The sequence below is a fragment of the Papio anubis genome, chromosome X, assembly GCF_008728515.1.
Source record: "Papio anubis isolate 15944 chromosome X, Panubis1.0, whole genome shotgun sequence".
NCBI classification, from domain to species: domain Eukaryota; kingdom Metazoa; phylum Chordata; class Mammalia; order Primates; family Cercopithecidae; genus Papio; species Papio anubis.
Genome location: NC_044996.1, coordinates 33,842,544 through 33,866,939, shown reverse-complemented (window position 1 = coordinate 33,866,939; position 24,396 = coordinate 33,842,544). Strand labels below are relative to the sequence as shown.

The window sequence follows — 24,396 nt, the reverse complement described above, 5'->3', positions numbered from 1 at the left end:
CCAGAATGTCAGTATCTGCAACATTCTCAGCCACTTGAGTATAATGGGGCTTGATTTGTGAAGGAAGGATCGCAAACTCCATCCAGGCCTTTTAACCACCCAGGCTCCAGTGGGGTGGACTCCAAACAGACCAAAAATGCTATACAATATTCTTAACTGTTTCTTCTAATTTTTCCTTTCTTTGGATCCCATGTTGGTTTCAGGAGTTATATATGTCTGGGAAACTGACACTGCAAAGTTCTGGCTTGTTCCCTGCCCTGATGCTAAGGGATAAATATAGATCTCAACCACTACAGAAATTTGGCCAGGATTTGGAGGGGTGTGTGTATGAGGGGCAGTGACTGATGGGGCCACTCTGACATGTGGGCTAGAAAAAGGCTTCCTTATGTCTAAGACCCTCTTTGGGGCAGTGAAGAATGAAGTAGGAGCCTGGCTTCTAAAATCAGAAAGAATAATCCACATTTTAAGAAGCTCATGGATTGACACAAATAAGAAATATTGTAGGTGGCTTAGAGTGTGTGCGGGGGTAGGGGGAGAGAGCAAAGGGAATCTTTCCTGACATCCTAGATCCTTTTGCATGAGATCAGCCTTATGAAAAAGGCAAGTTATTCTTGGCCGTCTCCCCTCACCCCCAACTCCCACCCACACCCACCCCCTGCATGCACTGATATCCAACTCTCAATTGAGAAGAACATGACTTAAGATTTCCATTGGGCCCATCATATCTCAAGCACTGGAGAAAGACAAGGGGTGGAAAGACACATAAAGGGGGGCGGGGCGGGGGGTGAGTTGCTCATCCTCGTGACCCAGAATATCTCCCCCTCCTTGTAATGATGAGCTTGCTTTTCCATAAGGGCTTTCCCTTGATTCAGGGAAGGGGCCAACCAATGAGAGAGGGACATGTTAGATTATTTTGGGGAAGGGCTCATGCCAGGAGGGTTCACTTTTACCAGGCGCCAAGTGTCCCCAGCAACCAGTGTCTCCTGTACCAGCAGAAGCTCCAGAACTCTCACCTGATTGCCTGCCTCTGCTGCGTCTTTGCCCACTGAACAGTCATGAGAAGGCAACTCCGATCCAGAAGGGCTCCATCCTTTCCTTACAGTTATCGCTACAGACTCGTGAGTGCCGGAGAGCAGAATATTTTGCTGCCCCCCACCGCTTTTTCTAATGGGGTGGGTTGGGGGCTGTGCAGACCTTGGTTTACTGCTGCCTCTCTTTGGGATGGGCATAAACAGCGAAGTTTAGGGAAACCCAGGGTTTCAAAAAGGAGCAGTGACTCCCAGCACCCCCGAGTACCCTAAATTGTTGGATAAAAGGAGGAAGCCCCTCTTCCTGTGAAACAAAGATAAGGGAAGGAGAAGACAACAGAGAATAACGGGCTTATAAAATCTTTTCTTGGGAGTATAGAATTTTCACAGACCTTTTGGAGTATAAAAATTTAATTCTAATGGCAAGAAATTTAGCCAAGAGGGAAGGAAAGAGGAAGAGGAAATGAAAGGCACTGCCTACCCAGCTGTCTCAGTACCCTTGGGTGGTAGCTTCTTAGAGTCCAGCTGCTCTCTTTCTAAAGTAGAAATTCCAAACTATAGCTAAAATCATAGAATCCCCAATAGGAGCTGGGAGGAATCCTAGACAATATATCTCCAGAACCCCTCATTATATAAAGGAGGCTACTGTGGCTCAGAGCACAGGAGTGACTTGCAAGTTAGTGGAGGAGCCAAAGTGAAAATGCAATATCCTCACTTCTAATCTTGTGCTCTTTCCATTGTATTTGCAGTATGCATCTTCCAAACCCCCGATCTGCCGCTACCCATTTCCATCCTGATTGCCACGCCACACTGCCCAACATACAGACACATATACATTGTTTTGGTCTCACCGTTTATCTCCAGGGTGTATCACAAATTATTTGATCCAAAAGTTTCTTTGCATTTATTTTGCTATAAGACATTAATGTATGCCACACGCAGTACTTTTTGGGGAGAGGATTTTGAAATGTTCCCCAGAGAGGATTGTGATCTGAGCCCCAGGAGGAAACAAAGTCTAAGCCATTTTTCTTTGGGTATGGCCACTTATGTAACCAGGGAGTTAAGTGAAAACTGTCAACAGCCCGCAGAAGAAAACATACATTATTCTAAGTTCCTATCAACCTACAGAGGGCTTCTCTTAGCTTTTTAGCCACAATTCAAAGAATTATTTAACTTCCCCCAAAGTTTCTTCCAGCTCTCAGAACAGTTACAATCTGCAGGGGTATAAAACTATTTCTTACTTGCCTTCTTTTCTACGCAATCTTGCTAAAATGTTGTGTATAATTTCAGTTATTTGTCAAGAGGCTTGGATTTTAAATGCATCAGGGGATCTTGATCCTTATAATACTTGATCAAATTTAAAAAGAAATTAATGCAATCCTGTGCTAATTTCTCTTTTAAAATTAACCAGCCATTCAAATGTTTATGGTGTATTACTGCTCAATGCAGGGCACAAATTTAAAATTTATCCTTTGGGTCATACTGTTCATTTATATATTTGTTTATATGTTTATATATTTAGATTGCTCAAAATGGAGCCACCCTCTGTTCTTCAGACTCTTCTCTTTTAGGGAAACCTGATGACCCCATTGCACACCCACTACCACACCCCAGCACACTCACACACAGTATCACATGAGGGTAGTGCCACTTTAGGAAAGTGACAAAACAGAATCTTAGGGATAAGCATTCTCATTACCAAAGGATTTTCTATTGGATTTCATTAAATTTAGTTTCACAAAGATACATTTTACATTTAATTAATGAGGATCTTTTGGGGAAGGTCTCTCTTGCACAGTGTGACCATCTCCTTTACCTGGAAGCAGAGGAGAGGAGAAAAGATTTGAGGTTCCTAAAGCAAAGCTCAGGAACCTCTCACAGCCTCTTGGGTGTGAGAGCTGTAAGGGCAAATTAGCCGTGAGAAGATTAATTCTTCTCAGGAGGGTAAAGCTTTAATGACAAGCCATCTGTAATGGGATTATCATGAGAGCCCATATCTACAAATAAGATCAGGCTGAGGCCTAGACCAGCTGCCTCTTCTGTGGAAGGTTGAAGGCAGGCATCGTAACAAGGAAAGAAAAGAAAATTGTTCAGGAAATGTAAAGGGAATATATATTTCTCCTCAATGAAGTGTTATACTTCAAATTCACTGAGATTCTTGGGTGCAGTAGATTCTCTGGGGACCGTGATTGCTACCCACTGTGATATACATGACAGCTCAGTTAGGGTGACAATCTCTGTGAAAGCATTCCTGCAGAGTCCTGCATCAGGAATTTTAAGTCAGGCAGGTATCACTGATATTTGGTTAGGACATACTGGGTCAGCTTTACACTGTGGAGGGCCATCGAGAGGCCAGAAAATATGGACTTTCCCTCTGGGTGCTCAAAATGTAGTTTGGGAGTTTAAATGTGTACATAGGTTCACACACAAGTGAAAGATATTAAGAACATGCATTAATCCATTCAACATTGAGTGATGGATGAAGTTTATTTTCCTAAGCCTTACACTGTGAGCCTGTCAGTCAGCCATCCTTGATTATAATAAGCACCTAAAATCTTTTTCTGTGTGTTTTTTGGAGACAATGTTTCACTCTGTCACCCAGGCTGGAGTACAGTGGCATGATCACAGCTCACTGCAGCCTTGACCTCCCAGGCTCAAGCAATCCTCCTGCCTCAGCCTCCTGAGTAGCTAGGACTACAGGTGCACACCACCATGTCTGGTTAATTTTTTAAATTTTATAGAGACAGGGTCTTGCTATGTTGCCTAGGCTGTCCTTAAACTCCTGAGTTCAAATGATCCTTCTTTCTTGGCCTCCCAAAATGTTGGGATTATAGGCGTGAGCCCTAAAATCCTTTAGGAACACAGAACCTAAAGCATTGTGTTTCATTAATCTGCTAAGCTACCTCTAGGCACTTGTGCTTAATGTGATAGAGGAGAAATATCATTGTCCAGGATATCAAGAGACACAGGTTCCAAGACTGTCAACTCTAACATGAATTTACTGCATGGCTTTGGCTAGATCCTGTGCCATCTCTGGGCCTCAGATGGATAAGTAAATCTTGAAGGTCCCTGTCGGTTCTGATGTGATATTTTATATAGAGCTGTACATTGGAACAAATTATAGAGCAATTCAAGAGGGCTTATAATCAAGAGCTAGATAGTGCTGTGCAGACCGAATGCTGAGAGCTGAGCCTTGTCATTCTGTATCACTTTTACTAATTCTGAGCAATCCAATTTGTTGAGCCCTCCTCCCCCCAGCAAAGGCAGCATTTTCAGCCGAATGCCCTCTAAATGGCCTTTGAGGAATCAGGCAGGGAGGGAGCAGCACAGAGCCCCTGGTCTCTAGTGTTTGACACATCCTACCCCAACAGGTGCACAGCCCCGCAACTCTTCTGACTTGGACAGCAGAGAAGGGAGGGCAGCCTCATTTTCTGCTGCTGCAATAAGCCTTGGCAAACCCCCAAAGAGCAAAGATACAATTCTCCGGCCTGTGGCTGGGAGGTATTTGAAACACCACTTTGGTGAAGTCAAGGTTTCTCTCTCTCCCTCTCTCTTTTTCAGTTTAATTTTCTTAGAATCACTCAGAGAAGATTACAGTTTCAAATCTAAAGTAATGGCTGCAATCAGTCAATCAACAAATATGTGCTGAGTATGTATTACGTGCCCAGCTTTTTGCCTAAGGCATAGAGGGGGGACTAAGGAAGCCTGGGGTTCCAGCTCTCAGATGGTCTTTCCAACCAATTTAAGGTAGGAAGAAATTCAAACTAGGGCAATAATCAGAGAAGCAGTTAATAACTTCCCATCTATTGTTTCTGTTGGGAAGGAAGGCTAAGTTTTGAGGAGGGGTACAGTAGTTGGCCTCTCCTCCTGATGTCCATCCCGGGCTATTTTTAGACACAACTTAAAATGGTGAAGTTGAGCAGCTGAATGTGTACAGGGTGTTAGGATAAAGCTGACTTGGACTGAAAGTTTGCCATCACGGACACAATGTCTAAGACTATTCCACCCTCTTCCTGTGTGAGCTCACCTCTGCTCTGATAGGCCAAGGTTAAGTGGGAGGTCAAGGCCCAGAACACAGTAGTGATATGAACAGTCCTTGGAGAAGAGCCCAAATGCCTGAAGCTGAGAATAAAACTTGCACCTCTATGGAAAGCATACTGAGTCAAAATGGGTCATAGAAAGGATATTTCCTCCAAAAGAACAGAGAGAAAGAAAATCCACCTCTTGTAACAACATGTATGTTTATGGGGAAGTGGAAATTTGAAGCATCTCCAAATATTGAGTCATTTCAATTTATTTTTGGCTGGTGGGATGCATCATTGTACTTTTTTTTTCAAAAAGGGTGTTATGTTTTGTCACTGCTCCAGGATGATCCGGATGAAGTGAACCAGAACTACTTAGCAGATGAAGAGGAGGAAGCAGAAGAAGAGGCACGGGTGACAGTGGTGCCCAAGTCAGAGGAGGAGGAAGAAGAGGAGGAGAAAGAAGAGGAGGAAGAGGAGGGAAAGGAGGAGGAAGAGGGTCAGGGTCAGCCAACAGGCAATGCCTGGTGGCAGAAATTGCAGATCATGAACGAATACCTGTGGGATCCAGAGAGAAGGATGTTTCTGGCCCGAACAGGTCAGAGTTGGAGTAAGTCCCAATAGTTCCAATGCCAAAGTCTGGTGTCCTTTGCTTTTGGTGTGGTGTCCAGGGCTCCTTTACCATACGCTGGATGGGCTTGTCTGTGAACTTCTCTTTGCACTTCATGTAAAGGCATCAATGCCTAGGGAAATGCCTAGACTGTGGACAGATTCCATCAGAACAAACTCCAAATGGATGAACAAACTTGACTGTGTAACTGAAACTCACTGGGCTCAACATCAGTTGCAATGCAGAGAGACAGTGAGAATGAATTGAAAAAGCACATGACTTTTTAAAGTCCCAGTCCTGTCACTTTCTATCCATGTGACCTTGGACTCATCATTTCCCCTCTCTGAGTCTCAGTTTCCTCACCTGCCAAATGAGGAAAACAATCCCTGACTTGCTTCTCTCACAGGATCAGAGTGAGACTCCAATTAGATGTTAAAACTGTAAAGTTGAAAGAACTATGCAGAAGACTTCTTGTAAGATATGAGACTCAAATGCCTGCTAACCTGACCAAGTGTTTTTATGAGGCCTTATCACCTGGTAATGTCAGAGGAGACCCAGGAGGCGTGTCCCTGGCCCCAGCTTGTGGGTGTCTTCCTCTGCTATGATAGACATGTTTTATCAATGGCAGAATTTATATTCCTTAGCATTTCCTCTTTGCATCATATGCTGCCATCATTTTTACTCCACAACTTCCCCATCACTCCCCTCCTACAGTCTTACCCACCTCTTAAACTATTAATGCTGAGCCTTCTCCTCAGGAGATTTAGCCAGTGGTAAAATTCACACTTGCCACAGTCTCTGCACAGCCCAGAAAAAGAGCAGCTGCTGGTTTGGAACTCAGTCAATCCACAGAAGAAAAAAAATAGAGGATGCCAAGGATGAAATAACAGTCCCCTAGTGCCAAGGGTCTAGGTTGCTGAAGTTGATGGCCATGTCTTCTAAAGGCCCCTTGGCTAAGAATTCTTTCCCTCATAGTTAATGTTGCTAATTCAGCTCAGTCAAGGTGAAACAGTCAGCTCTGTTTCCTGGAATTAGGAATAGCAGGTGTGGGACTCTCATCTCCCTTCGCCCTTCCCCAATTCCCAGCCCCACCCCTGACCATCCCACAAACTCTCAACTGGAACAAATGTACCATTTAAGGAACATTCCGACATTCTGGAAGCTGCAGACAAATACTGGACACTCACTGGGGCTCCAAGGGTGCACAGCTGTTTCTCCCTTGCCTAAAGAGGACTGGAAAAACAAGCCTTGTGAAATGCAAGTGTGATTCTGGGAGGGGGAGCCTAAACAGCCAGCCATTAGAACTTCACCAGATGAGCTGATCCAAATTGCTTCTGTGAAAGACAATACATAGGCCAATAAGTGGGGATGAGGGAGGAAGGTTCAAGTGCCCAGAGAAGATATGGTAATAGCGACACTGCGTGATAAGCCATAGCCAGACCTCTGAGTAGCAGGTCTAAGTAGAGCCCAGGAATTCTTCTGTTGGGCTACCCTGGGCAAAGGGCAAATGGTACTGTTAATGCTTCAGCCATAGAGCACATGCCTTGCTGTCTTCTTTCCTGAGAACAAGGTGCCTACTTGTGCACTTACTAATGCTGTCCCAACTTGGACATCAACCTGCCCAATATATTTACCAGGCCTATGAATATAATCTGGGCCTTTTCTTTGGTACCTGCACATCCCTATTCTTGGAAACTCTATGTTATTTTACTGGATACCAACAAGAATCATACAAGGTAGTAATATTATTATCCCCATTTTACAGATGCAGAAACTGAGGCTTAGAGAGGGTAAGTAACTTGCCTATAGTCACATAGTTACTAAGTGGCAGTGCTGGGATTTCAAACCCTGGTTGGATGAACACCAGAGTTCATTCTTTTGCCAGAACACTGCCCCATTTCATGAACTCTAACAACGAACAAGGCCCTGATGTGTAGGGCCTCAGGACCTGATAGGGTGTTTTAGTGGGAGAAATGAAGAGTTGGGAGCATGGTTACTCAGTGGTCTGTCCAAGCCTGGGTGGGGGCATTGAGGAAAGAACCCTAGAGTACCTGGAGGAAAGACCCAAGTAATACTTGGACATCCAGGGCAGAAAGTGTCAGAGGGATCAATGGGTTCAGATGGGGACTGTGCTTGGTTTTGCCTGGGGGTGGCTGAGCTAGCTATCTCAGTCTGTGATTACCTATCATAAACTCTAGGGCACCAACTCCTGGGTGAGGCTAAGGGGACTTATTGCTAGTGTCATTCTCCTATCTACAACTTCCTGGTCACACATCCTGGGAAAAAAGGAAGATATCTCCAAAGGAATGTACCTGTGTTCCATTGCTTTCCCTTCATCCATGAAACTGAGTCTTTTGATCTCCATGGATGGCTCTAGCTGTTGATCCATTCCCAGGATGGGCATGGGGTAAAGGAATGGAGGCAGAAACACAGGGCAAATCCCATTAGATAGCCAGTGGACAGCAGCCAAGTATCACAGGCACACAGGTGCTGTCGTTTATTCTCCAGGGACTCCAACTGAATCAATGTGTTCATGTTCCAGTTCTGCTTTAGTTCATCTTAATAAAATAAAAAGGGTCAGTTCCATTTCCAGTCAGATTACTATGGGTTTTTTCTCCGTTCCACAATACCTTTTTTGGTTAATTTTATTTGGTTCATGGTTCAATTTAAAAATTAATATTTGGATTCAGTTTGGGGTACAGCAAAGTTAAGTGGTTTGTTCCAGTTTTTGGTTCATAATTCAGTTCAAATCTGTAGGTCCAACATCATGTCATTGCTATGAACAGAGCCAAACGTTGTTGCCTGAGAGAGCCCCAAGGAGGGCTTGAAAACAGTTTCTCAGCAGCAATCTCAAGCTCATTCACCTCACTCATTGTTGCCTAATCCTGGGACAAACCTAGTCCTAATACAGCCCAAAGAGGGAAAATTCACACAACTATGCTTCTGGTCCTACAGCACTAATAATAATGTTAATAATAACCGATGATGACTGCCACTTATGGTGCATTTAGTATTTGCCAGGCTCTGTGTTATGCTATTTATATGCATTATTCAATGCTAAGAAGTAAGTACCATTATTGTACAGACGAGGAAATTGAGGCCCAGAGAGGTGAACAGCATGTCCAAGATTAAACAGCTTGAAAGTGGTACAGTCAGGATAGGATGTAAGGAAAGACTGAATTTCAGATATTGTTAGGGATATAGATAAGAATCTGAGGTAAGTGCTGTTTTTATCCCCATCTTACCTGTAAGGAATTGGAGGTGCAAGGAAGTTCTATAACTTGCCAAAGTTCACAGGCAAGTGTCAGTGATTAGGTACCGTTTCCTCCTTTTCCCTTCCCCACCCTGTGTTAGTGTTCTTTTTGAAAAGCAGAGCCATTTTATTCATCTTTGATAAAGATGAATAAAATTTGAAATAAGCAGGGCAAAACCTCACTTTGCCTTGACTGGAGGCAAGTCCAGTGGAAATTCATCAAAAGTTTGAATTATAGACTATGTGGAAAGAAATGCTGTTTTCATCACTTGCAAATACCTATAATTATTGGAACCAAGCTGCTAGGACTCTTCAGGGCATCCACTTTAATGAATAGCAAAGAATGATTTGTACTTAGGACATCAACGGTTGCCCAGAGGACTCTCAAGCAATTTGCCCTCTGCAGTACTTTAAACTCCACTCCATTGTATTCTTGTTCATGGCCATCATTTGCTCAGCAAGCCCTTCCATCGGAGATGTTGTAAAGGTAAACTGCAATTAGACCCCTGACACAATCCTCACTGACTCCAAACTGGTGAAATCTGAATAAGCAAGGACATACTGAATCTGGGGAATTTTTTTAAAGAGCCATTTTTTGGTTGGGTTGGTTCTGGTTCATGAGTCCAAGCAGGGAGGAAGGGCTTGTTGGCAAGCACTGACCACTCTCATCTATGATTGCTCTGCAGGCCTGATCTTACTCGTTTACTTCTTCTTCTATGCCTCCTTGGCTGCTGTGATCACCCTCTGCATGTACACACTATTTCTGACCATCAGTCCCTATATACCAACCTTCACGGAGCGGGTAAAGCCTCCTGGTGAGTGTGCCCAGATGCCCTGTGTTGTCAGAACTTGCTGGACAGAAATATGCTTGCACAGCATGTTCAGCCTCAATTAACTTTGGCTCTTCCTGGTAATGACTTAGAGATTCAATTATTAGGAGGAAAAGTAAAATGGTACTTGGCAAATTATGGTTCTTTTTATTTTGATTGCTTGGGGGGAAATGGTTTCATGGGAATCAATACAAAAAAAAATTATCCCAAGAATGGGTTAATATATCCAAGACCTGTTTTCATTGCCAGGCGTTATGATCAGACCCTTCGCCCATAGCCTTAACTTCAACTTCAACGTTTCTGAACCCGACACTTGGCAGCATTATGTGATTAGCCTAAATGGCTTTCTCCAGGGTAAGTAAGTTCCTCTGAATAGTGGAAAGTTCTTTTGAAAGGTGGTGGGTGGGAATCCAAAATTCAAAATTCACCTGGCCCAGGAATCCCAGTCTTACTAACCCCAACTCGTCATGGTCTGTCCTTACTTTGCATCCCCCTTAGCACCTGTAGCTACAATCAGAATTGCTCTAGTGTGTGACTGCATGTTGTCTTGAAAGCATACAAGTCAATTTTCCAGCAAGATAAGCTCTTTGAGGCAGAGAACATTTTTCTTTTCTTGAACACGATACAGCACCCAGTTAAGTCCTGAACATATCCAGATGGCTCAATAATGATCATTTATAGAAGATAATTCTGGGGGGAAATAGTGGTGGGAAAAGAAGAATGTTCTCCAGAGCTGGAAGGTTTCTGTCTTCTAAACTTTCTCAAGATAAAAGAAGTCATTTCTTGGAGATGGGCTAACTTGAAGGGAGAGGGCAAGTGTCTTTATTTTATTTTATTTATTTTATTTGAGACGGAGTCTCACACTGTTACCCAGGCTGGAGTGCAGTGGTGCGATCTCTGCTCACCGCAACCTCCACCTCCCAGGTTCAAGCGATTATCCTGCCTCAGCCTCCTGAGTAGCTGGGGCTACATGTGCGTGCCATCACGCCCTGCTGATTTTTTTTATTCTTAGCAGAGACGGGGTTTCACCGTGGTAGCCAGGATGGTCTCGATCTCCTGACCTCATGATCCGCCTGCCTTGGCCTCCCAAAGTGCTGGGATTACAGGCATGATTCGCTGCGCCTAGCCAAGTGTCTTTATTTAACAGCATTCCAGAAAGGAGTTAGAGGAAGAATCTCTGGGTGGCAGTCACTCCAACATTCTGATCCCAAATATTTTCGAGGTGCCTATCTCTATAGTGTCATCAGATAAATTTTCAGGGGCAAATGAATGGCTTTGTGGGAGACCTTTTCACAAGGTAATATCTGAGGTAGCAGCTTGGTTAAGGTTAACAGAGCACACAGGTTCTTTATGCAGCTATCAAAGAGGAGCTCCAGTGGGGTTTGCATTTCTGCACCTAATCTTTGTGGGGAAAAAACGCCAGTCATTCTGGCTTGGTTGTCCTGGCCTGGTTGAAGTGGGGTTGATCCATTCTAGGGGCAGCTACTATTACAACATGTGCACTGAATTAGGAGAACAATCTCTTGTCATGTGCTAGGAAGTGTTATTTAAATACATAAATTTGGTCATTTAACTTTAACTCTGCATAATAAAGTTGATCGTCCTCATTTTATAAATGAGGAAACTGAGACTCAGAAAGGGGGAGTAACTTGATCAAAGACTCTGGCAGCAGAACCAGTGTTTGAATCCACATTTCATGTTCTTGACACCCTTCGCTGCTGTAAGTGTTATAACGGGACCAAAAACATGGGCATCTCCTGGGAGTTTGTTAGAAAGGCAAAATCTCAGACCACATTCTAGAGCTACTGAATCAAAATCTGCATTTTTAAAAAATTCACAGGTAATTTGCAGGAAATTTAAAGTTTGAGAAATGCTGCTTTTCATAATTCTACACTGCTGTCATATGACCAAGAGTTAGAAACTCAGCTTTATATCAGTAAGGCTCAGTGTTATTTTGGGTAAGTCTGAGTTTCAGATTCCTTACCTGTGAAATGAGGGGAGACGGGATCTGAGTCCATGTAGTTCTATTTTTAGCCACAGAAATGTTTTAGGCATCATGGCCAGCACAGTATCTTCTTTTGTTTCAGAATGCTTGCAAGTGATTGCAAATATATTGCCGGATTCCCTGCTGAGAAAATCCCTCCAAGAAGCTAGTAGACAGAGAAATACCAATTCTGACCTGATGATGATGGAAGCAGGAAATGTTAGGAAAAGCACTAGTTTTTCAGTTTCTAAGAGTAGATAATGTGTCCTGCTAAAAAGAAGCACATCTCTGAAATAGACATCCCAGAGTATCACTTTCACTCCCATGAGGACTGGGATTTTGCAATAAGGGTCATGTCCATGTCACATTATTTTTAATGGAACTACCTCAAGAGAAACAATGAGCACATGACTGCAGCCTCTATTTAGAAAGTTATCTGAGCATAGTTCTTGTTCTAAAAAATTAAAACAAAGCCTTGAATTAAATGTAGCTTTGTCAAAGAAAAAATAAAGGCATAGCCATAATTGGATAGATTTAAAATTCCCAGTTGCCAATTAATAATATCAAACCCAAGTCACAACCTGTGGGTTTGATATTATTAGATGAGAATTCAGCAGTACATTTTGAGTTTTACCTCTGGTAGATCATAGGTGCAAAATCTCCTCTGAAATACTGAGCTACTTTGAACATTAATACATAGGGACTGAGTCTAACAGGACTAACTGGGCTGCATCATTTAGAATCAAATTGGAAATAATGCAGTAATTTCTAAAGCCCAGTTTTATGTATGAAATTTGGCAGCCCAAAGAGTTACCTCATGGCCGGGCGCAGTGGCTCAAGCCTGTAATCCCAGCACTTTGGGAGGCCAAGACGGACAAATCACAAGGTCAGGAGATTGAGACCATCCTGGCTAACACGGTGAAACCCCGTCTCTACTAAAAAAAAATACAAAAAACTAGCCGGGCGAGGTGGTGGGCCCCTGTAGTCCCAGCTACTCGGGAGGCTGAGGCAGGAGAATGGCGTGAACCCAGGAGGCGGAGCTTGCAGTGAGCTGAGATCCGGCCACTGCACCCCGGGCGACAGAGCGAGACTCCGTCTCAAAAAAAAAAAAAAAAAAAAAAAGAGTTACCTCACAAATAGCCTCTTTAAGCTTGCTCCCTGATGTATGTATCCTTTGACACATGTTACATTCCATCCAATGTAAAGGACATTAACCCTGAATGTCTCAGGCCTCAGTAGACAAGATCTCATGCCCTCACCATCCCCGTAGAGACCCCGTGGTTATCATTGGTTTCTATCTTTTAACTTATGCTTCTATTTTGCAGTGCTAACTTCCTTCTGTAAAGGATGAAGAGCTGGCTTATTCCCTCCCCTGCCTCCTCCTCTGCCTCTCCTTCCTACTCCACCTCCTTCTCCTCCTCTTCCTCTTCTTCCACTTTCCTTCTGTCTCACAACTCATACTTCTCACTCTCTTACAATCAGGTGCCTCTCACTGACTTCAAAGGGAGACATTGTAACTGACCAGCGGGTTCACCTTGCCCACTGCCTAGACGGAGCTGATTTATCAAGACAGGGGTATTGCAATAGAGAAAGAGTAATTCATGCTCAGCCTGCTGTGCAGGAGACTGGAGTTTTATTATTACCCAAATCAGTCTCCCCAGGACTATTTCTCTATTGCAATCAAATCCATGTACATTGGGTGGGCAGTGCCCTGCCAGTAAAGACAGTACCAGAGTCGGTCCCCAGCCCAAGAGAACTAGGTGGCTGCTTGGGCTGGCCTCTGGATCCATTGCCAGCTGAGGGGGTGGGGGGGGGAGGGCTACTGAACCATGAGCAGGTAGCCATAAGGGCAATCCCAAAAGACCACCCAAATTTGTAACCACCCAATGGGTTCACCTTGTTTCCTAAGTGAAGTTAAGGAAATTTAACCCAGCAACTTAGCTTCCTTATATATACACCATACCCTGAATATTTCATTCCCTCTTCCAAAATCTACCAACTATGTGCCTATTTCTCTCTCAGAAGTAGAAGGGACAGCCTTCCAAGTTTACAGTTTATCGTATCTGAAAAGAAATGGTGGAAAATAGAGAAAAATTATAAAGTGACTAACATAGGACCCAGAGATGGATATCCAGAAGTTCCATGGGAATGAAAAGCAAGGGAACAGGCAATCAAACTGGGCTGAAGTGACTAGTCAGGAAGACTTCCTAGAGGGATGGCTGCCGATGAAGGCTGTTGGGTACCTGATGCCAGGTCACAGGGAGACTGAGTGGGCTTTCAGAGGCATACAAACAAGCTGGAGAAAGGAAATTTGGGAGGGAGGACTACTGAACGCATGGCCTTCCCCTGTAGCACCTGTCTAACATAACCCGTTGCCACTCACACATGCTTTAGGTTATAATGACAGTCTTCAAGAGGAAATGAATGTAGACTGTCCCCCGGGGCAGTACTTCATCCAAGATGGCAATGAGGATGAGGACAAGAAGGCCTGCCAATTTAAACGCTCCTTCCTAAAGAACTGCTCTGGTCTGGAGGACCCAACTTTTGGATACTCTACTGGACAGCCCTGCATCCTTCTAAAGATGAACCGGGTATATTGGCTTTTGATATCTGGTGGTGATAAGTGAATGAACTAGATAGGAGGGCTCTGGCCACTCCATTTGTCTTGGGCTCTGTCTTCACACACCACAGGTTTGGTCATTTTTACTGACAGCATCAGAAATACAAATAACCAGATAAGCCTATCAGTTTCTTCTCCCCTCCCCCAAGCACTTCCTGTGGCCATTCTTCTCCTTCACTCCCAAACCTGCTGCTTGATGGCCTTTGTCAAGAATGGGGTCCTAGTCAAGTGCAGTGGCTCGAGTTTATAATCCAAGCTACTTGGGAGGCTGAGGAAGGAGGATTGCTTGAGCTTAGGAGTTCAAGTTTAACTTGGACAACATAGTGAGACCTCATCTTTAAGTTTTTAAAAAGTATTTTAAATAAAGAATCAGATACTGAGCTGTTTGAAACAGGGGATTGACATGAGGGTGGCATGGGGGACAGTTCTTACATCATAAAAATGCATTTTTCTTCCATCCTGTCATGACTTAGGTGTGGCAGAGCCTTATCAGTCACACCCCTCTTGAAATTAGAAAGTTCTTTACATCTTTAGAGTTGACTTGCTGAAGTTTCCCCTTGTGTGTAAATATCAGGCATAAATACAACACGGAGTAAGTTGAGCTGCTTAGCTCTAAAGATGTTTTGCATTTTTTGCTTTTTGTAACATTTCTGAGAAGGCGAAATAGATGAAGTATATGCCTGAGGAAGGATGATTGGGAGGAGGGTTAGAAAAGCCCCAATTTTTACTGTCAAATATGTTTTGTTAAAAAAAAAAACCACTGGTTTTCTTTTGATAGGTTGTAGGCTTTCGTCCTGAGCTTGGAGATCCTGTGAAGGTTTCCTGCAAAGTCCAGGTAAAGAGGCCTTTTGAGTAAGCATTGTTAGCACATCTGTTTCACGCAAAAAGGTAGTCCATCCCTTTCAAGGACTTACACATGGATGGTAGGCTAAGGAAAAGGTTAATCTTTTCATAACTACACCTCTCTTTAGTTCCTTCAGGTTTTCCTCTTTCCAGAAAGCATTCCACTCATGTGTGTTTGTGTGTATAGTGTATGTGTGTGTGTGTCAGTCAGTGTGTCATGGTTAATACTTGTGAAAACCAAAGAATGGACCTCAGCTAGGGGCCACAGCGGGGAACAACAGTGTGCCAAGTCATTAATTGAGATTCTGTGTACACTTTTGCTTAGCTCTAATTACTTGTTTCTTTGAACTAAACAAACAGCTTTCATTAGAGTCATTAGTTTCCAGATTTTAAAACTGAATTTCACATTTTGCAGCAATGACCAGTGGTACTGGGTGTTGCAATCACAAATGACTATAAGGGAAGTATAAACAGAACTCGATTAATATGCTAATTAACTGTCCTTCGAGGGACCATTAACTTCTATCTCATCTGTACCAATTAGCTCCCTTGTAGGAAAAAGCCCTTAGATCTTGGGTTTACTTCTTAAACAGGCAGTAGCTTTCTCCTGTTCTGTGACATCAGCTGCACCCCCAGACCTGGATAGTTGTCTTGCAAATACGTGAGACCTGGTAATCCCATTCTCAGTAGGAGAAATACAGTTGAAAACTTCAGTCTTCATGGTGGCAGATCAGAAAACAGCAAAAGGCAGCATTTATTCAGCCAATATCCCACATTCAGCAAGCATTTATTGATCACTTATTATATATCAGATCCTCTGCTAGGTGTTAGAAGTGTTGAGGTAAGAGTACGGCTCTGTCTCTGAAATCAAGACAATCAAGTATTACAAGTGCTATGAAAAGTGAAGATGAGCTCTGAAAGGTCAGGCAGTCCTTGCCAAATGAACAAGGTAGGAAGCACATTCTGTTGTCATGTATATGTGTAAATATTCCAGTGTGAGGTGAGACTACAAACTATGCGAACTGATTCCCCAGACCTTCACGAAAAATAAATTTCGTTGCTTTTTAGAAGAATGTATTACAAGTAAATCATAAAGACCAACTTAGTCTTAAGCTAGCGTATTAACTGGACAGAGTTCTACTTATTGTTCCCTAATGGAAGCTGTTTGTTTTTCAGCTTACATCAAACCTTGCTGAGAACTGTCCTTTCTAAAATTGTTTTAATGTTTTAATTATTATTTTTAGCTACTTCCTTACATATTTTATGTCCTTTTAAACACATATATTAAGAATTTCTATACATTCTATAATAAACAATACTGGTCAAACCCACACCCATTTGTGGAAATCAAGCAGGATAAGGTAATGACTAGAATAAATTAAGGAGAGATTAGTTTGTACCAAGAACAATTAAAGTATATTGACAGAAGTAATCACATGACCTTAGTGAGTAATTTACTAGTAGTGATGCACTATTTGTCCTTACTAGCCCCCAGACCTCTGCTGTTTAGGGCAAGCCGAATGTATCGCAGAAAGGGCAACCCCCTGCCTGACATAATGTGATAAGGGTAGACCTGTTTAATCATTTGCATACCCAAACTCTTGTTGCTTACCCCTCTGACCCCACCTACTGTAATTAAGCACTACAGAGAATATGGTCAGAGACATGAGTCTAGGTGAGCCAACTGTAGGCTGTGTGCCTGTGTATCAGGTACCTATGCACTTGATCTGACTTCCAATAGAACCGAGCCTGCAGTGTGCAAATCATGGAGTGGGATTTACTAAATATGTTCTAACATATATCTCCCTCAGCTCCAAAGTCCAAGACTGTGTCCCAGGCTCAGTGTGATTCTTTGGAGAAAGGCTGGAGTTGTCGGGCCTCTTTCCAGAGCAGCATCAGATACTGCAAGCCCTTTGGACTGCTTCTGTCTGGGTCCCCCAGAAGCCAACAGAGAGCCATACTGAGCACCTTTGGCCTCCTCAGTTCAGGCCTTCTATTCAACATCCTTTGAACTGAAAAGACAAGGCACAGTCACTCCCTAAAAATGCTCTTCTAGGGACAGGTCACGGCTGAGCTCTGCCCCATTCTGCTTTCATGGTCTTCCTGGAACAGTTGGTTATGGGTCACACAGTGATTTCGCCTGAGGTACAACTCCCTTTAGCTCAGACTCTAACCCACTCTGTGACCCAGCACCCCACATATACCTGCTTTTGCTTACAGAGAGGTGATGAAAATGACATCCGATCCATCAGTTACTACCCAGAGTCGGCTTCTTTTGACCTCCGCTACTACCCTTACTACGGCAAACTGACTCACGTAAGCTGTATCCCCTTTAGTCATTGCTGTCAGAAAGGGCTCAGTGACAAAGGAGGGGCTGGCTGGGATCTATGAGAATTAGGGAGCAGGAGATAGTAGAGGGGTAAATAGCTGCTGGCCATAACCAGGAGCTCCCTCTACCAATTCTTATCACAACCACACTCCTTTCCATATCCGAAAGAATCTCATATATGGCCTAGTTTAACCTTTTAAGTTTACAAATGGGAAAATTGGGGTTCAGAGAGAAAAAGTGACTTGCCCAAGACCTTACAGCTAGATAGTGGCAGAGTCAGGAAAGATAAATTACTACCAATGTGCCTAAACCTGCATTAATAATCACGCTTCTGTTTCTCCCATTTGAAGCGCTGGGGTCAGTCCCCAACAAAGGGACTCAATAGACACTAGTTTTGGTTTAATTCATGGTCTGATCTCCAGAAAAATCATATCATGCTGAGTCAGAATTGGTTTTTCCCAGAGGACAATCAGATATTTGACAGTGACTTATCAGAGAAATGTATGATTTTCCCACACTTTCCCAGCGCAAGGAGAGTATGTCAGTTGCTTTGGCCATTTGAGAATTGGCATCATGGGATTTGCTCAGTTCTCTTTGTGAGGGGCATCATCCTGCAGTGATTATCTGATCACTTCCCTCCTACCACCTCCCCACACTTAGAATTTATTGTTCTTCTACCTACAGGTTAACTACACATCCCCCTTGGTGGCAATGCACTTTACAGACGTGGTGAAGAACCAAGCAGTGCCTGTGCAGTGCCAACTGAAGGGCAAAGGCATCATAAATGATGTCATCAATGATCGTTTTGTGGGCAGGGTAATCTTTACCTTGAACATAGAAACCTAAGAACTTCAGGGGACCATTCTTACCAGTTCTGTTTCTGTTTTATCTCATGGTATCTCTGGTAGCACTTGAATTCTTTTTCTTCAGTTAGGACACAGCCAGATGGACATCTAAGACAGCAGATCATCTTTCCTTGCCTATGACATGTGTATAAAATGACATTGTGGAAGCTGTTTGATTTTTTTAAAGGTAGTCTCTCCTGATGACAAACAGAGTTTATTAATTTCCTTTCCCTCCACTTAAAACTAAAACCTGTTCTTGCTGCTGGTAGTCTCCCTGTAGCATAAACACAGTATCTGGTAAAATTTACAATAGCCATGCAATAGCCATCAAGGAGAATTTCTATTATGATTATAAATTCATCATGTTTTCTAAAATTCTGTTGGTTTTAGAGGTCAGATTCCTCCCAACCAGGCTAATAATCTAACATATTTTTTAAAAATCTGCCTAAGCCGGGTATGGTGGCATGCATCTGCAGTCCCACCTATTCGGGAGATTAAGGCAGGAGGATCACTTGAGCCCAAGAGGTCAAGGCTGCAGTGAGCTGCATTGCACTCCAGCCTGGGTGACAGAGTGAGAACCTGTCTCTGAAGAAAATAAAACCTGCCTGGCAAGGTCTTTCCCTGGGAATCACCACTCAGACCAACCTAGACAACCTAGACCATTATACCTAAAGACCTCTATATCCAGAGGTGCTTAGGAAGCTTCTGCCTCCCACAGACAACTAAATGCTTATTCAAAGACTAGGTTATTTTCAACTGGGAAAAAAGCAGTCCTAACAGGATATTGTCCTGGGATAGAGATGAAGACTGTCCCTGTGACTTTTTAAAGAGGTGGGGCTCACTGCAACTGGGGAGAACACAGCATATGGATATGATTGGTGTTTTATTCCTTGCTCTCTGGTGTAATCGTCTAAAGGCAAACATTCCTGCAAACAGGTTTTTCTCAGCTTCAGGCAGAGGAGACAACATGGAAGAAGATTCCCACCAGCTAGTTCTTCTTGGGCTATTTGTTTGACTATAGCATGGTGTTTTTTGAGACCATCAGAGGTGGTTACATTGACCTTCTGCTACAGCTCTGGAAATTGAAATCAGAGTCTGTCAATGAATACATGACAAGACAGAACGTTCCTGCCAGGCCAGGCAAAAGCCGAGACCCATTAGCAAGTTTAGCATTTACTTTAAAAATGACCTGAGGCAGATGCGTATCCAGGATGTGGATCAGCCAGGTCACTTTGTCTTATCTTTGGTCACCTGATCACTCCACCGCTTCTTAACACCTCCACCAGGGGGAGGGCTGGCACAAGAAGAAGGAAAAAAAAAAGCAAGCATCAGGGAATAGTATAGTGTATCAGGGTCCGAAGCAAGTTCAAATGCCACATAGGAGCATCCAAAGTCTGAATCTCCTCTATGATGTTTCCTTTCTCCCAAAACAGGGAACCGGCAGTCTGGTAGTGAAGACAAGCAAGTGGAGAAGTTATAAAATATAGTTTAATGAGAGTTAAAAAACTAGTATGTGGAAAGCTATGGGAACATGAGGGAAAATACCTTGAGCTGAGAAAGTAGCAGAGGAAATTTCGCATGCAAAGCCACAGTCATGAAGAGACCATGGTGTGTCTGGGTAACTGTGAGCAGTTTATGTAACTGGAATGAAAAGGGTTCAGAGGAATGGCAGGGAGTGGCAAGAGATCGAGCTAGAGAGGTATTCAGGGACAGAAAGAGGACTTTGAGTTTTATCCAATAGGTGAAAATGAGTAATTAAAGCATTTTAATCAGGGAGGCTCTGTGATCACATTTGGATTTTATTTTATTTTACTTTATTTATTTATTTATTTATTTTTGAGATGGAGTTTCGCTGTTGTCGCCCAGGCTGGAGTGCAGTGGTGCGATCTCGGCTCACTGCAACCTCCACCTCCCGGGTTCAAGTGATTCTCCAGCCTCAGCCTCCTAAGTAGCTGGGATTATAGGCACACACCACCATGCCCAGCTAATTTTTGTATTTTTGGTGAAGACAGGGTTTCACCATGTTGGCCAGGCTGGTCTCGAACTCCTGACCTCAAGTGATCTGCCTGCCTCAGTCTCCCAAAGTGTTGGGATTATAGACGTGAGCCACTGCACCCAGCTTGTATTTTAGAAAGAGCACTTGGCAACCACTATGTGAAGGGTGATTGGAGAAGGACAAGACTGTGGAATGGGGAATAAGGAAGGAGGAGTTTGGAGAATGACTCCAAAGGTTTGAGCTTGGCTAGAACCGGTAAGATGGTGACATTGTTGATCAAGACTGGGAATACAAGAGAGAAGCAGGTTTGGGGAGATCAATTTTGAACATTTTAGATGTGATTTTCTATTGGTCAGACATTGATGTGGAGATGTAAACACATGTAGGGTTGGGGAGAAGGAAACATGAGAATGAAAGCAACATTGGGTTAAGGGAACTTGCTTAAGAAATTTTAAGCTATTTAATCTTGGGAATTGAAGCCAGTCATGTAAACATACCACACCAATCTAGTCCCTAACAGTGTTTTTTCTCTTGGCATTGTGGCGGAAAGAATTGCTGTTCCTCTTTGGAATCTCCTTCCCAGACACCTTCAAAGTCTTATTGACAGAGTAGAGGGAGGCCAACCACTACTAATAAGTAATAGAAGATATAGGATCTTCTACAGTAGGTTAATGGGAAATACAAAAACAAACAAACATACAATGAAACTGCCTCCTCTCAACCCATTTTCTTAACAAATTCAATTTTCAAAACTAACCTTTAAAAATAAGAGGAACAAAATGAAAAAGACAACAACTTTTAAACCACTTGAAAATTACCTCAAACAATCAAACTCTCAAGATTCAGTAGTAAAAGATAATAGAACGTTAGATCTGGAAAGGATATTAGAGAGTGTTTAGAAAAAACAACTTGCATTGCATCTGACTCCAGGTCCAGTGCTCTTTCTACTCTGAGCTGCTGCTTACCAGAAAGTACCATCTTCTTAAAAATCAATGAATGATATCCCAAACATTTTGAAACATATGTAAATTTTGAGTTAAAATAGTTAACATTTCACAGGAATTCAACTACTGGTGCTATATTTTATACATAATACATGATCCTGTTAAATGCATTGACTATTAGACAAGGAATTATGAATCATTTGTCAAACAATATTTCTCTTTCAATGGAATCCATTGTGTCCACAATTGCAAAGCAATATTGAAGGGCACTAAGATAGTTTGTGTTGTCAGCTAAGACATGAAAAATATAGCTTTACTATACAGAACTGGATATGATAATATATTCATTAAAGTTATATTTTAACTGTTCAATAAACTTCTAGTAGATTAATTTAAATAGTTCCCCATATTGTGCTGCATCAGGATTTGATTTGTATGCCATCTGTTGCAATGCACTTGGTTTTACTTGCTTGTCAATGAGAAATATTATTTCCAAATGTTTTCATGGTTTTGTCCATGCTGGACTTTGGTTATGATTTTTCACCTTCTACGCCCCTGAAATCATTGTCCTAAAGTAACCTTTCTTAGGCACCTATTTTCTGGGGATCAACATGTAAAAAAACATTTATATTGTCTTGAGGAGTTGTCAACAACAATAAATTGAAATAAAAAAGAAATGTACGATTTTCTCTTTCTAGACCATATCACTGATTTTCCCAGAGGAATATTGGGCAGCCATGTGGGTGGAAAACTTGACAATTGACAACCTGTTAGTTAAATATTGTTTTTCTTCTCTCTCCTCTCTTTTTGACTCTTGGGGTTTAGTCATAGGAGGATAAAACTAAAAGTTGTTTCATTTCTGGGCATTTTTTCTTTTGTAGTCTCTGTGCTCTGGTTTCTCATTAGACTGCTTTGTGAGAGCAGCCTTTTTTTTTTTTTTTTTTTTTTAAATCAAGGTTGAGTCCTGGTATAAACTGTTATGTTTGTTTGTGTAGGAGAGGAACACTAAGAGAAACTTTCAGGGGGAGGGAGGGACAGAATCAAAATTCAAAGAGAAACTTTGAAAATGTTTGATGAAAGTCTGGCTAAATGGCTTTAAGGGACATCTAGCCACAAACTGTCTCCCAGAGCAAATCTCTAATGGCAATTGCAATTAAAAACATAAATGTTTCCAATCCCTTATTCAACTCAGGGGCTAGGCTGTAGCAGGAAACTTTCCTTCTTTCTTTGGAAGCTGCCTCAGTCTAAAGTCTGCTAGGCAACAGATCCCTGATCCCAACATATTTCTAATTCTTCATTAGAGTCATTTTCTTTACTGCCTCCCTCTTAAAATAGTCATACATAATAAAGTAATTTAACCAAACCATACAGAAGTGTGATTTACACTGTGCTTTTATCCAGGCAGAAAATGGAGATTTGGGTATTTATATGCATATGTTGGGAGGAAGGAGAGTGGATACAATGTATGGAGGCAAAGGGCAAGGGAAAATAAATGGAAACACTACTTCACAAAGTTCTTTAGTTGCAATCTAGAAGGGAAGAAGGGTTGATACTGGGATCCAAAAGTTTTAAGCAGAATATAGTAGGCTTTCAGTCTGACAGCTTACTCTGCAGAATGTACTTCCATGCAGACCCCTATATGACCATAACTCAACAAGAAATAGATAGCACACTTGACAAAAAAAAAGGATAATTGGAAGAAGATTTATTTACAAAGGGATTACTTACGGAAGCATAGATATAGGGAACCACCAATAACACAGTAACCCAGCCTAGTAAGAGCTGAACTCTTACCATCTCTTGACCCTAAGGTATAGCAGCAGGAAATGGTTACTAGAACTCAGAAGGAATGAGTTGTGTACAATTGGCTGCCTTGAGAGGAGTGGTGACTTTGTTGAAGGACTGAGCTAACCCAAGGTGATCTTTTAGGGAGAATAAATACTGCAACTTAATTTTTCTCATTGGCCAAACCCAACCAAAAGCTGGGGGTGGAGGGGGGGGGACAACAAAACAAACAAACAAACAAAAAACGATTGATGCAGACCATATAGGTCAGACTCCTAAAAAAGAAAGCAGGGTGGAGAAAGGTGGAGAGTGCATCTGGAGGGGCAAACTGGCGATATCTAGCACAGTTACTGAGTGGAGGTTCTGTGAGCAGACTCCTTGGAGCCTGGTATAGTGTTGGAATCATCCACTGAACCAACCCTAGGGACTGGGGCAATTTTATTTTCATACATACTTTGCTTCATGGCTGTGGGGTCAAAGGCATTAGGCTTTTCCATTATAGAACTTTTTTCTCTATTCTTTAGTATTTATTCCCTTTTAAAATTTTTCTCATTCATACTTTCTAATCTGGTGTCCTTTGGTATATTATTTAGAACTCTTTTGCTTGCATGTGACAAAACAAGCAAATGAACAAAAAAATTCAAATTGACTTAAGGATAAAGGGGAATTTACCAAATCAAAAAACTGAAAAGTCCAGTTGTAGTTTGGATTCAGGCATAGCCAGGTCCAGGAACTCAAAGGTGTGATTAGGAAGTAGTCTCTCTCCACCTCTCTATTCTGCTCTCTATTAAATCAAGATAGGCAAGAGGGCTGCCTGCCTTGCCAGGCCTACATCCTCAAAGGTTAATGTCCAATTGAAAAGAAAGCTTCTCTTCCCTGAAAATTCAAATAAAAAATAAAAGATTCTTAAGCGAGGCTTCAAGTGGCTGACTAGTGGCATCTCATATTTGCCTCCTCTACTAATAAGAACTAAAATAGCGAGTAGATAATCATGCTTAGAATAGACCATCCAAGGAAGAACACTGGAATTCAACAGAAACGTGGTAAGAAACACCTAAAGCAAAGAAGGAGAGGGAAGCAAAGCAGCCTAATCAGCTGGAATCAACTGGGAGCCTGGAGAGACTCCCCAGTGCTGAGAAAGGGTAAATGAGAGGCCCCTATGGGATCCACATTCCCACCACGAATCCCTGCCATTCTAGCCAGGGGAGAGCCCCTAGATTCTTGCAGACCCTGAAACTAACCTAGAGGGCTACCTGGAAACTGCACAATGACACTGCTCCAGGGAGAGAGTCTGTGCTGGGCCCTAC

General features: G+C 42.5%; 1 protein-coding gene across 2 annotated transcripts; it reads left to right on the top strand.

Moving 5' to 3' along the window:
- Window positions 1-796: 796 nt before the first annotated feature.
- Window positions 797-21,981, top strand: ATP1B4 (ATPase Na+/K+ transporting family member beta 4). Of its 2 annotated transcripts, none has more exons than XM_009198202.4 (8): window positions 797-1,118; window positions 5,396-5,660; window positions 9,600-9,728; window positions 9,993-10,097; window positions 14,122-14,318; window positions 15,126-15,182; window positions 17,411-17,506; window positions 18,204-21,981. In XM_009198202.4, the coding sequence occupies exons 1-8, from the start codon at window positions 1,056-1,058 to the stop codon at window positions 18,363-18,365; spliced, it is 1,074 nt and encodes a 357-aa protein (XP_009196466.1). In that variant the 5' UTR covers window positions 797-1,055; the 3' UTR covers window positions 18,366-21,981. The 2 variants fall into 2 exon arrangements, with proteins under 2 accessions (XP_009196466.1, XP_003918268.1); XM_003918219.5 differs by having other exon boundaries at window positions 798-1,118; window positions 5,396-5,648.
- The last annotated feature ends 2,415 nt before the right edge of the window (window positions 21,982-24,396 follow it).

Coding starts and splice junctions, on each gene's coding strand:
- ATP1B4 (XM_009198202.4), top strand. CDS start 1,056: ATGAGAAGGCAACTCCGATCCAGAAGGGCTCCATCCTTTCCTTACAGT. Junction 5,661..9,599: donor CCGAACAGGTCAGAGTTGGA/GTAAGTCCCAAT, acceptor ATTGCTCTGCAG/GCCTGATCTTACTCGTTTAC. Junction 10,098..14,121: donor CCTAAATGGCTTTCTCCAGG/GTAAGTAAGTTC, acceptor CACATGCTTTAG/GTTATAATGACAGTCTTCAA.